This window comes from Polyodon spathula, chromosome 20 (assembly GCF_017654505.1).
Source record: "Polyodon spathula isolate WHYD16114869_AA chromosome 20, ASM1765450v1, whole genome shotgun sequence".
Taxonomy (NCBI): Eukaryota; Metazoa; Chordata; class Actinopteri; order Acipenseriformes; family Polyodontidae; genus Polyodon; species Polyodon spathula.
Window position 1 is genome coordinate 26040948 of NC_054553.1, and position 13868 is coordinate 26054815.

A 13868-nucleotide genomic window follows, 5' to 3' on the forward strand; every position below is an offset into this window, starting at 1 on the left:
TGAGTGATCCAATCAACATTTTTTCTTTGATAATGTTACTTTGTGTTACAAAGGTGATTTGTCTGCACATTGATGGGGTGGGAGGTTAACAGACTGCTGGCTCATACTGAACAAGTTTCAGACAGGACAGGAAGAGCTTTTAGAAGTGTAGTTGTGTATATCAGGGAGTCCCCTGTGCATCGCAGGGGGCAGCGCTCCGAGTGATTTCCATTTATTGTGATCGGCACGCAGAAGGGAGAAACGAAGCAGGGAATTAAAGTAGTGGACATGCTGCTCCCCACCCACCCAGAGAACCAGAGTTTAGCTCAGGAGATTTACAAACCACATTCGTCAGAGTCACACAACTAATGACACCAGTTACAAAAGCTTTCCTTTGCTTATCAGTTTGTTTGTTCTCTTTTTTCTTTTTTTATTGTTTTACACAGCTCATTTTAAAACAAAATAAATCACTATATTTTATAGGAAAGCTAGTGAATATATTACAATGATTGAGATAACAGGCTTGCTCCTCTGTCTCTCCTCTCCTGCAGGTTGGAAGTTGAACCCAGTGATGGGAGCTGTTTACGGCCCCGAGTTTTATGCAGGTAAAATGCTGCTGCCCAGTTCAGAATTGTGCCTTTGGGTCAGATATAATTGGGGTCCTGAGTAATTACAAACGCCTGTAAAAAATTTATACTGCAACAGTGTTGTGTCTGGAGGGCCCTGACCTGGGCTTCAGCTGCACATAGCTGTAAGACTACCAAGATGAAGGTTTTTCTAAGCTTCTGGTGACTTTTAGGAAAAAGGACAAAATACATTTCAGAATAATCGAAAAACTGGCCCAATTTCTAAACTAGAATTAATACTAATTGGATACATGGTAATCAAAAGTTATCAACTTTGGAGAAAACCCAGAACCCAGAAGTAGGTACAGATCAAAGAATCACTTTCTTGAACTAGGCCATTACCTTAATAAACTGTCATTAACCAGATTTTGTTTAGATAAATACATACATGTAAATCAGAAATACTGCTATTACCTCACAGAGTTTACCAGTACAAAAAAAAAAAAAAAAAAAAGTACAGTGGGAAACCAGGCAAAAAAAAATGTACCAAACAAAAGCTGCGTCAATGTGTGCGGAAAATAAGAAAAACATTTTAATACATCGCTCTCTTCACTGGATGAGTTTTAGTTTAATATTCTCCACAGGTGTTTTTATTTTCACGTGCAATTTTATTACCATACCTTATACTAACCCCATGCATCTTAATGAGGGGGAAATGGTATTATTTCATTTGGAAGAAGTGCTGAGCACATCTCAACACTTTAACGGCTTTCCTTTTGCTCATTAGACTAAAATCTGTTCATTCCGGGACAGCTTTACTGCAGACCTCTAAATAACCGGCTGTGACAGAAAGCAGTCATTTGTCATTTTTATGTCTACAACCACCCCCCTCCCACATGCACACTGACACACACTTTGCAACAGCGTCACATCAAATCACCTTAATGCAGTCCACCACTTCAGTTTCCTATTTTGCGAGCTGTGGGTGTATGATTTATTGGGCACTAATCTTTCAAGTCATCTTAACATGCTGCTAAAGTTTGCCAATCCTAAACGGCCCCATATGTTTCTCAGTCCCCCAGAGAGCAAGCTACAAGTTGTATTTTTAATATATATATATATATATATATATATATATATATATATATATATATATATATATATATATATATATAAGTCTCTCACACTCGCACACACACACATACATATACTGATAACAAAAATTAATAAAAATTCTAGCTTCCAGCCCCCCATTCCTCAGCAGATTTATTCTGGAATAATTATGGCTAGATTTAATATACTTTGGTGAGGAATAAAATGGGATGTAAAGGTGATTAATCACTGTTTATCAGTCCTGATTTCTGTGTGGGAGATCAGCGAAATTTGGCCCCATAAATCGTGTCGTGGTGACAGCACACTTCGTCTCCATTCATCCTGGTGCTACAGGTTTATTGTCCTTAAATCCCATTCAGGAGGATGACGGATGAGGCCCGGAGACTGCTTACTTTTAACCTCTTCCAGGGAAGCCACAGTATCTGCCCTTAGCCCTAAACCAGGCTAGTGTTAGGAAGAGAGTCTAACCCATTCCTTTCTCCCTGTTCAGTGACAGAACACAACATGTGTTTGTGAAGCCACAAGAAGTTTTAATACTACTACAAATTCCCATGCTGAGGGGCTCCCGAGTGGTGCATCCAGTAAAGGTGCTCTGTGTGAGAGCAGGATGCGCCCTATAGCCTGGGCTTCGCCGGTTCGAGTCTGGGCAAATCCACAGCCGATCGTGGACGGGAGTTCCCAGGAGTTGGCGCTCAATTGGCTGAGCGTTGCCGGGTGGGGGGAGGGCTTAGGTCGGCCAGGGTGTCCTCAGCTCACCACGCACAAGGGACCCCTGTAGTCTGGCCGGGCGCCTGCGGGCTTGCATGTAAGCTGCCCAGGAGCTGCGTTGTCCTCCAATGCTGTAACTCCTGGGTGGCTGCATGGTGAATCCGCAGTGTGTTAAGAAGCGGTCGGCTGACGGCACACACTTCTGAGGGCAGTGTTCATCTTTGCCGCTCCCAAGTCAGCGCAGGGGTGAGCTGAGCTTAAATAATAATTGGACATGTCAAATTGGGAGAAATTTTGTAAGTTTAGGTGTTCTTGTGCTATACCGCATCTTTATAATACACATTTTTATTCTAACTAGGTTATTCAAAGACCATAATAATAAGAGCAATGAGTTTTTTTTCTCTCCTTTTGTAACAGTACCAGTTTTGTTTTAATTTCATGAAAAAAGAAATGAGTGTTAAAAGGAAAAAGGAAAGTGTTAGCATGCAAGCTGGAAAAAAAAAAAAAACACTGCAGCCTGTCAGTGCCCTGGAACATTAACACAGTAACACTTGGCTTGACCTGCTGGGGTGCTGGCACTCGTTTGGGAGTTCAGATTGACACTGCTGTCCCTGTCAGACTGCGGTCTGAACCCTATCTAGACATCACAGCTCTGTGTGGCAGGAAATCTCCTAGCTTTGAATCAGGATGGGTTCCATCGAGGATACCCACAATCCAGGGTCCACTGTACCCCTTGAACGTCATTAATAACCACCTACTGTACCTGTTTATGTGAACAAACTCACTCTCGTCTTTATGTCATTGCTGACCAGACAGTGTCATTTAAACCAATGTAATCCTACTGTACATGAGACCTCACTAAAGGAATGAATCCTCATATGCAGCACAAGAGACTGTGTTTGCATTTAAGAGGACTGAGCTTGTTAAGGAAGCACTAAAGCAAGACACCCATGGAAATGGCGAACCCTAATTACCACCTGAATTCATGCAGATAGATCTTTTAATTATTGGAGGATAAATTAAGGGGATAATTAAGCATCCCTCCTATGATTGGATTGAGCTGTTTTTCAGCTGTCCCAATGCTCAGATTAACTGCTCGTCTTTAAAATGCTATTACCGGATTCTACCTCGTCCGGATATAAATGTAAAACTGCTTGAGGAGAGAAATGGTATAATTGAGGGCTGCTAAAACCCCTTTGTGTATACATAAGGGCCAGGCTGCCTGACTGTAAAGGGGCTGCAGAAAGTTAACATTCCCAAGAGTTTTTACTCTTATGCCCCATCTGGTATATAAGAGCAAACACTAATTCTCAAAAACACCTCTATTTGACATCCAACAAGTTTCGAGACACAGGTTTAATAAAAAGCACAGAGACAACTTTGCCACACACAGACATCAATGCACCACCTTGACAGCAGCCACATAGATTCCATGTCCAGTCACCTAAAGGTAGTCAAGAACAGGGCCAAGCTGATAATTCAGAGTGATTTGCTACTCACGTAATGGCTACAGAAGGCATGATAAAAGCTATGAAACTGAGGTGTATAAATTTATTTTGTCAGGCTTCTGTATAAGCCCCAGTTGAATTTACTCACACTATACATATAAATGTTTTTTTTTTCTTTTAATTAAGAGTAGAATATTCAGACTGCTTAATAATGTGACAGTGTATTTGATTTATTGGTTGTTACTAAAGTTCTTTACCTCGTTAACCAATAATTCATTTCACGATTACTTGCACATATATCACAGACTATATAATACAAAAAAAAAAAAAAAAAAAAATCTATATTTCCAGTACAAATGAGACTGGAAACAGTTTGTTTTGTTTAGAATATGTTATAGGGTCTGTCCCATTTAGCTCTTCGGGGAAAGAATTTCAATAGTCAAGAAAACAAAAACAATAATACAGTCCAACGCTTTTACAGCTGATGTAAAATAAGTAATTAGGAGTAAAAAGAATAACTGAGCTTCGGGTTGAACCCCAAGGTCTCCAAGCTCATAACAACTAGTCCAAACACACAATAAGCTGTTATACCCCTAATATGTGGTAAACGTCTCATGCAAATGGGTTCTATTATATTTATTCCCTGCCTACTGCTAATGGGCAGTAATCACAACAGGAAACTGCATTAACCTGACAGCATGTGAGATCTCTTCTGTTCTCTGCATCTTCACTGAGGCTGACCAACAAGAAAGGAAGGTCAATGAGGTTTAGGTGTAGGAAATTAACAAAACTCTTTGGTTTCATGCATCATTTCTCAGAACTGAAAGTATTCAAACATTCATTTAAATTAGGTTGCTGACACAGTAAATTTGATCAGCATTATAGGACACAACAATCTGTCTTCAGGCTATGAAGCCATTCAGTCTGAGCTGTGGGTCCTGATTTAGTCTGTCTAATGGATAGCTGAAAATTCTGAGCTAAAGGACGAAAGCAACACTCACATTGCAAATCATTCCAAGTTGTATTGTGTGCTTTATTAGCCAGAGTGCATGGGTGCAACCCAAAAGTTCTTTACACAGATGGAACTGGACAAAACATTTACTTGAGTTCATATTATTTTCAGAAAGCTGCTAACCAGTATCATTCAGGTAATTAACTACTTCAACATTTTTTTTTTTCTGAAGAAAATGAAGCTGAAAACAATACTGCATCCCAAATTCTCATTTTCTAATGTTTTTTATGCAGTAGTTCTTACGGCCAAGTGTTTGAATGCTTATGTTCCAGTGGCCCATGATACATTTTATTACACAGCTCATAAAAGCAAGAAAATAAATCATTATTTCAATAGGTGTGTGCAGACGGTTTTGGAATCTAGATGGGTCCTGAATCTGCCTTTCAGATACAAACCCACTCCCCCCCCCCCCTTATATTTTTGTTTATTTATTTATTTATTTATTTATTTATTTATTTGCGCAAAACTTTACACTGTAAGGTGTAAAGTTTCACACTGTTGAAATAAACCCTTAAGAACCCTAAGTAACTATTTGCTAGTAGTGGGATATTATCACTAAACTTAGATTCTGATACACACACAATGTAGAAAATGTGTTTTGTTGTCCTGTGTGCCAGAATGCTGTCTTAACTAGTACTTTTTCTTTAATATAATACAATAGTACATTTTGAATCAAAAGGGTACATCAGATACTCCCTTAATCTAACAGGGCTTTAGAATCTTGAAACTCCCTGAAGCAATTGCTGCTGGTTTCAAGTGGCCCTGTGTAATTCTCTTTTTTGGTACAGAACAGTAGCAGTACAGTACAGACTAACCTTCACAATAATGACTGCTCCAGGGAAAAAAAGAATGGCTTGTGTGGTCTAACGCTGCATTTTAACTCTCTCCCCAGTAACTGGCTTCCCATATCCAACCACAGCGGCGGCAGTGGCATATAGAGGAGCCCAATTAAGAGGCCGGGGGCGTGCGGTGTACAACACATTCCGTGCCACACCTCCTCCCCCGCCCATCCCTACCTATGGAGCGTGAGTATCTACACACACAAGCTTTATTCACACACTCTCCGCTCCCAAGCCAACAATAGATACTGGGTCTGTTTCAACTTATTTCAATTTCTGCAGAAGAGGTTGCGTTATGTGGTTAGTTTTAGACCCTTGGAAAACATTCTTTACTCATATGGAGCTACTATGGAGTTATTGACAGTGGAGAATTAGCCTGGGAACATTGACAGTACAATGCAATGTAAAATTAAACTGTTTTCATGACACTGAATGATTTCAAGCTCAGATAATTAAAACCGTATTACATCAGTCAAGACCAAAATGTTACTTATTTCGTGTTAGATTATTTTTTTAATTCTAGTTTTTTAAATTCCTGTAGCCCCATTTTCAGTGCAATACTGGAAGCATACTAGCTGTCAAGACACACAACTTGTTTGCTTTATCATAATATAATTCAAGTTATATATTGCATTGCATTTCTGTTTCTTTCCATAGAGTTGTTTATCAAGATGGATTTTATGGTGCAGAAATTTATGTAAGTACAGAACTGCTTGGTAATGTAAAAAAAAAAAAAATGAAAAAAAAAGACATAAATGAAGTGATTGGGATAAATATGCCGTCTTTTATGTTTCTTACTGCATTACTGTTCAGAAGTGATATCATTGCCTGGCTTCTCTAGATGAGCTCAGAAAGGTCTTGAGCAGTGAGCGGTGCCAAGGACTCTGATAACAAAATGTGAAACCCCCTCGGTGGCATTCTGCACCCGGTCTGTGCCAGTCTGATCTGAGACCTTGCTACGGTTTGCATCTCTGATGCTGACTGAGATAGCAGAGTCTGCAATTAAGCATATTCTGATGGCTGGCCAAATGTGGAACCAATGAATCTTTGCAAAAACAGGATTCTGTTCCAATCAGGTCCTGAATATATGGCACCCTATTTTACAAGGGTTACTCAGAAGTGCCCATTTGCTTTAATGCAATTCCTCTATCTGGCATTGCCAGATATTCTGCAAGTACCCTGATTACTTTTAGTTTCTGGCAGTGCCCCACATACTGTATTTTTTCAAGTTTGCGTTGAAATCCTCGAGCTGTTTTATCATTTGAGTTTTAATTTTACCGTGCAACTGCCCTCAAAGAAGTTCAGGTTCTGTATACAAGCCAAGATTTGTTGTAATACCACACATATCAATCATATATTAACACAAATAAATGAACTGTTTCTGCATTCACCTGTGTTGTACCCAGGCCTTAATCACTGTAAAGGTTGCACCTCAGAACCTTCAGAACAAGGAACAATTAATATGTGGATACCATATCCCCAGCAAATGCCTAGAGATGAAACCACAGCCCTGTCACTGGTGCACTAACCTCCTTGACTGATATCAATTTTCTCTTTTACCTATCAAGCTGTAAAACAATGGCTCTTGAATTAAAGCTAGTGGCAGCCTGCCAGATGCCTCAACAGGACCCAACACATTCATGAAAAACACGTTAATCACAGCAAACATAATATAAAATACAGTGGTCTCACCTAGAATACAGCTGTGTGGCTTTAATTAAAAAGGAAAGACAAAAAACACGAAGCTGATGTGCTAATATACAGCGTATGCACATTAGGGCTCACTCTTATGATTGCGTTCACAGACCATTTTTTGATTAGTGTGAAAAAACACAATATTCTCATCACGTTTTTGCCTTTTATTGGTCGTATCAGAGATGTAATATTACATTTTTTATGGCTGTTGTCTCAATGGGTTCACTCCTGGTAAAAATAAATACTATGCATAAGATTAAAAAAACTATTTTGAACATGAAGTTAAAGGCAAATGTAAAGGTTTTTTTTTTTTTTTCCTCATAAAAAATGACAAAAGAAAATAAATCAAAATCATCCATCAATCAGAATGCATTAAAGTTGTGGTTTTGTTTGCAGGGCGGGTATGCAGCTTACAGATACACTCAGCCAGCTACCGCCACGACTGCAGCTGCCTACAGCGACAGGTAAGAGCTGCCCAGACAACCAAAGAGAGGCTCCTGCACTATATTTCTAGCATCTGTGAGCGTGTGCTGGATTGTGTTTTGTTGAACCAGGTGCAATGGAAGCCATCCAGAAACCAACTAAATTCCTATTAGTCACCAACAAACCAGCAAGTTACAGGAAATCCTGGCAGACAGTGGCGACAAACAAGCTGTAGACCAAGGCTGTTAAGAGAAAATGGGAGAAACGTTATTCAGACTTGCATGTGGTATTTTTTGCTGCATCACAATTCCGACACTTTGGATCACCATCTAAACCTATAGTCCCTCTGTGTATATAAATCAAAAGACTTGGCAGTTTTGCTAAAGCAAGCCTTGGCTTTTAGCCCATGGGGTTTGGGTAGTGTCGTTTGGCGTGCAATCAGTGATTTATCCGAACCTTCGAGAGCTGTGTCAGGCTGGATCACGGCAGCTTGGGATCTAATCTCAAAGAGATTGAGCATGTCAGCTCTGATAACGTACACCATGCCTCGAAGCCTGAAGACCCAGATAATGTGATTTATCAAAACTCACAGCAGCTCAAATTATGAGCAACGGATATCTGCACACACAAAATTGGACAGCAGCATTATTCTGCAAGTTATTTTATTCTTGAGTTTTCTTTTTTCGTCCCATACAGTTTTAAAGTAATTGCAGTTTTGTTATTTGGAATAATAGGGTCTATTTTCTTGTATATTGAATTAGTTTGGATTTGCAAAGCCACTTGCCATTAAACTGACTCTTCTGAGCTGTGCTTTTTCAGTTCAAAGAGCTTTCCAAGTAGAAATATCTTACACAATTTACAGAGACCGGGACACACAATCCTCTGGGTTCTGCATATGAAACATCCATGCATTTTAAAACGGTGGAATTTTCTAAGTTTGATTTTATTGAACGTGTCATCAGTTGCATGCCTGTAGATTTGGGGTATTTTGTGTATGAAGTAACTCAAATGTTTACTGCACACCACTGAAACTGGGGGGGGGGGGGGCTGTGCCACAGTGCACTCTTGCCAATATAATAACTACGAGAACAAGAAAAAGTAACTTGTTTTTCAAATGTAATGGCACAGGACTGGCCTTTGATGTTTTAATCCAAGATGACAAAATACAATTCAATCTGATATTATTTTACTGTATAATAAATACATTTGGGTCCAGTCAGTGTACTTTCAAAATCTCTTTTTTTTTCAATTTCTTTTTCCCTTGCTCATTTTCTGTCCTTAGTCATTGGCTACGAGAACCTTATCTGCTCCCTACAGACCCTCATTTGCAAGCTGGAGTTTGAAAATAAATAAATAAATAAAACAAATCTTGCCCTGACATAGAAGGAAATTGGAAGGATTAGTTCCAAACCACCAACAATGAAAAGATTCACAAGTACATTGCAGCAACAGTAAACAACAAAACGTGCAGGCATAAACTGGCGAGAGGACCACACACATACACAAACACAAAGACTCGCACACTCTTTCAAAGCCAGTGAAATGCTGGCCAAGTTGAATTTGATTTGCTGCTTACATACTGTACAGTGTGTGTGTTTCCCATACATATTTGTTCCCCTTGAGAAGAAATACAGAAATTCTCTTTACAAAAGGATAGTAAAATTACAGTTTTCACTCACCAACCGTCATCACCTAGGCACAAATACAGTTACAATCAAAGGTAGGCAAGTTAGCCGTAATGTGTTGAGTTTATCTGCACATCTAATGGGTACTTTTATATTTAATTCTCCATATAAAGTTAATCCAGACTGCATAAAGTGTTTTTTTTTGTTTTTTTGTTTTTTTTAATGAAGGGGAATACATGGTAGTAGTATTACTATTCCATCTCCTTCCCTGAGAACATGTTGAAACTAAGAATCCTCTTTTTATTTCAGTTATGGCAGAGTCTATGCAACAGCTGACCCCTATCATCACACAATTGGACCATACAGTGTTGGAACTATGGTAAGTTAATATATTTGAAAACAAATAGCCAATACGTTTTTGTTTTTAATAAAAGGAATCTGTAAACAGGAGACAATACCAGTGTGGTAACAAGTCTTTAGTTGCATTTTTTTTTTTTTTTTTTGATCTGGGAGAACACGTTTTTTTCAATACTGGATTTACTGGTATATAACATTAAAAAATGTGTGCGGTTTCATTTAGTGAATGCAACATTCCAGTAGGTGGAGCCGTTTGCTGAAGATCTGCTCATTAATAAACTGCTGTTCAAAAGATGTATGCAATATTTTAGGAGGCAAATATATTATGGCTCCTCTGCTGTAGTAGCCCTAGTAAAATAACTGGTCCTGTAAATAAACATTTTGAAAATGTGAACGACATTTCAATAGTATAATGATATACACTTTACAACAAGTAGCTGTGTGTTTGAATAAGGTTTGAAATGAGGCTGTTTTGCACATACGTGAACTCTATTATGAACTAATTTCTTCATTGGAATTCAATAGGAAAGTGTACCAAATTAATACAACCTGTTAGTACCTCAGGTAGTGCTTGTGCCATTGTTAGCGATGCCCTTTTAATAAATGTTGGCCAATAAAACAGATTTAGCATCCAGTAACACACAAATCACATAAATGATAAGTTTGGTTTTTTTGGGGTTTTTTTTACACATGTGAAATGCAGGGTTGCAGTTAAACTGTTAATGTTAGCTTTTAGCTAGCTTGTGCAGCTAACATCAAAGATGAAACAAAATGTACAATTTGTTTTCTTTTTTCCCCTTGTGGGAGTCAAAAAAAAAAAAGCATGTGAATTTAAGATTAATGATCATCAAGCGAGTGCAGCGGCGTGCCGTGGGAGATTAAAGAGAGAGAGCAAAAAAAAATAGATTCCATCACACCCCTCCCCTGCCCAGGACAAGCGCTCTCCTTTAGACAAATGATTTGAATTTGCCGAGCCAACGTTCGTGTGATTTTTTTTTTTTTTTTTTTTTTTTTTAAATCCGCGGTGCAGCTGCTAGCTAAAAGCTTTCATTAAGACAATTTTCTTTCCTCTTCATTTACTTAATTAAAACTGTGGCCTCTGTTGCTAAAGTTTTGATTTTTTTTTTTTTTTTTTATAATTGTCTTCCCTTTCTTCTGCTGCAGTTTCCCCAACCCCAAACAAAAGACAACGCTTCTGCTGCACCCCTAAAAAGATCAAGTATTCCCCCTGGGTTGCATGGGATAATGAGGAGGCTGACTTGGTAGTGAATATGTGACGCTAGTACAATATGTACTATTGTGCAATACCACTATAGAGATGTTAGGAAAGCACACTTGAAAAAGAGGACCGAGTTCATTTTAATTCTTTAACCATATTTAATTGATAGTTCTTTAGGAAAATGTAATATTTTTTTAATTAAAAAAAAAAGTTACATAATGAGTTCCTTAGAGGTTGCAAAAAATCTTTTTGCAGTTTTGAACGCGCTGAAATTATAAATGTATCCTACGGTTGTACAATTTGTACTGAACCAAAAGGGCTCCCTTCTCCATAAATTGAGGAGGATATAGACTTTGAAGATTTCTCATTAGCCCTGGAGGTGATGCTTTAAATAAACAAATAAATAAATAAATAAATAAAACACTGTGTAGATTTGTTTATACTGGCTTACCAAAACACAGCAAGAAATGAAACTGTGTTTTCAACGCCGCAGGAGGCACTGTGAAACAATTCAGTTTGATTCAGAACTTTTAGAATAAGCCACTCAGGACCATTGCATAGATGCTGTTTCTGGTGTCTTTAGACTACTTCGCTTCAGAATATTGAATTTCACTTCATGGGAAGTCTATAATGCAAACCTTTAAATTAATGGTCGTAAATTCATGCAACTTCTAATAGAGTATCAATGGAAATAGAACACAAGTAATCAAAAATATATAATGGATTGCAATGGAATGTATATACTTTAATACATGTTTTAGTGCTTTGTCAGTTTCACTACCAATTCCCCACTCTGATCCCTAATGGAAACCCACAAAAAGTTGCTCAGTTTAATGAACAGTTTGATTAGGTGTGTAGTGCCAGGGAACCATAGGAAGGAAGTACCATGGTGTATCAAAGATGTGGTGCATTAGTGCTGCCTCATACACCCACTATCCTGGGTGCCCTGTTTCTCAACAAATTACACTGTCCTGGCACAATTATAGTTGAACGAACTAACTTTTGAAAAAGCCCCTTTACATTAGTGTACACTGTACCCCAACCCCCACACACTCCTTTGCCAGCTCTGCCTGGTATAAGGACGCAAACTGAAAAGGGAAGACATTTAAAAAAAAAAAAAAAAACAACACAATAATGAAAAAAAGGCGGACCAATTTTTCTTCTCAATACTGATTGGCTTTTTTCATCTTTGATGTTGCAGGCTAGCCTATACAGAGGAGGGTACAACCGCTTCACCCCGTACTAGAGAGAGAAACAAACCCACCTGAACAGTTTAAAAACAAACTAAACAAACAAAACAAAAACAACAACACTCCTCCTCCATGGAAAACTAAAACACTTCCGGGTCACAACGCCGACCCAAAATTCTTATTATTATTATTATTATTAGCTATTTTAATATTATTATTATTATTATTATTATTATTATTATTGAGTTCTTTTTTTTTCTTGGCATTTTCTATGTTTGTTCACATCTTACTGTGTGGCTGATCCAGCACTTCAATGCAGGGAGGGGGAGGCGAGTTGATGCAGAACCTGGAAACTCTGAAATGGGCTCACTCAGAAAGATGTATGGGTAGACTGGAGTCAATTCATATTGAAGGCAGCAAAATGGTGCAAAAGCCATATGCATTACGTATTTAACAAGTATCAGTGTTGGAGCTAAACTCAAGTGATTATGAATATGATTCATAGAAACTTGGGCGAAGTGTAAAACAATGTGGACAAAGGCAACAGCAAGCGGGGGAAAAACAAGTCTAGGTGTGAAAAACTCTTCAGGGGGAACTGTCAATGGTATTGACAGTGGAGCTGGAATGGCTAAGGTTCAGATCAGTCTTTATTATTGCAAGTCCATGGCTAAATACGAGGCCTTCATTACCTGCTGTGACACTACCAGACCTGTGTTATAAAATTACCATTTCAGCAACAAGGTGTGTCACCGATGCGATCTGTAAATATTACTGCCGTGATATGTAAAGCAGTAGGAAAAAAGGGTCTCTGCTCTACATCCTTCATGACCCCGGGGGGGGGGCAGTACAGAATGTCATCTTTCTGAGCCTGTTCACTGCAGAGTCCATTACTTCAAGCAGACCATGTTACAGTAGTTAGAAAAGAGACACTGATGCACAGGATAATAGGTATTCTATTACCACAGCTGGTTATGTAGGATTTGTATTTTATTCACTGGTTAGTATCTATAGCCAAATACAGTAGCTATTTTGTTGATTATATGCAGAAACTTAGAGTAGCTACCTTAGGGTATGATTTGCGTTTCCTTTATTTGGAGGGAAGTGTCGGGGTGGATCTATCTGTGTTTACTACCAGCTAATAAGTAAACTGATTTGGGGCTTCTAGTCTGCCTACATGAAGCACTGACTGTAGTTAATTTGAGAAAAGCCCATTTCAAATATACGTGGGATCCAAATAAATGTAATCCAATTCTCAAGCATTTTACTTTTTTATATACAAAAGAAAAGAAGTCGGTATACTTTGTGATACTCCGATGGTAGATTTCCTCTCCGCAATGTATGGGAGTTAAGTCCCATGTGGGTTCATTAGATCGAATACTAGACTTCCGAATACTAGTAATGAAGACCACAACACTGCTCGTTTAGGAAACACAACACCTAATACTTGTGGGTGTAAACAGCTCTAGGTAATCAGTTAGACATGGCTGTCTGATGTTAAAAACATTACTCTTTAGAGAGAGAGAGACTGAAGTAAAAGAAAGCGAACTGTAATGGGAAGAGGCTGATCATCTTCCCTTTGAGTGGAGTGTAAACAAGCTAGTCATAAACACTTACGAGACAGCCCACTCCAAATGAAATCGCAAAAAGGGAGCAACAAAAAGAGCTCTGTAGGAAACTGAAATCCAAGGCAATAT

General features: G+C 38.5%; 1 protein-coding gene across 10 annotated transcripts in view; it reads left to right on the forward strand.

Moving 5' to 3' along the window:
- The window catches only part of LOC121295611 (RNA binding protein fox-1 homolog 3-like), a 272179-nt gene that overhangs the window by 251721 nt on the left and 6590 nt on the right, over nucleotides 1-13868 (forward strand). For 4 of the 10 annotated variants that reach the window (XM_041220482.1, XM_041220487.1, XM_041220479.1 and 1 more), the window contains 6 exons: nucleotides 531-584; nucleotides 5719-5851; nucleotides 6323-6362; nucleotides 7757-7824; nucleotides 9718-9787; nucleotides 12186-12337. In XM_041220482.1, the coding sequence (XP_041076416.1) occupies nucleotides 531-584; nucleotides 5719-5851; nucleotides 6323-6362; nucleotides 7757-7824; nucleotides 9718-9787; nucleotides 12186-12230 (410 nt within the window). In that variant the 3' untranslated portion in view covers nucleotides 12231-12337. Of the gene's footprint in view, nucleotides 1-530; nucleotides 585-5718; nucleotides 5852-6322; nucleotides 6363-7756; nucleotides 7825-9717; nucleotides 9788-12185; nucleotides 12338-13868 lie in introns of those variants that run through there. The other 6 variants (XM_041220486.1, XM_041220480.1, XM_041220484.1 and 3 more) reach the window with 4 other exon arrangements.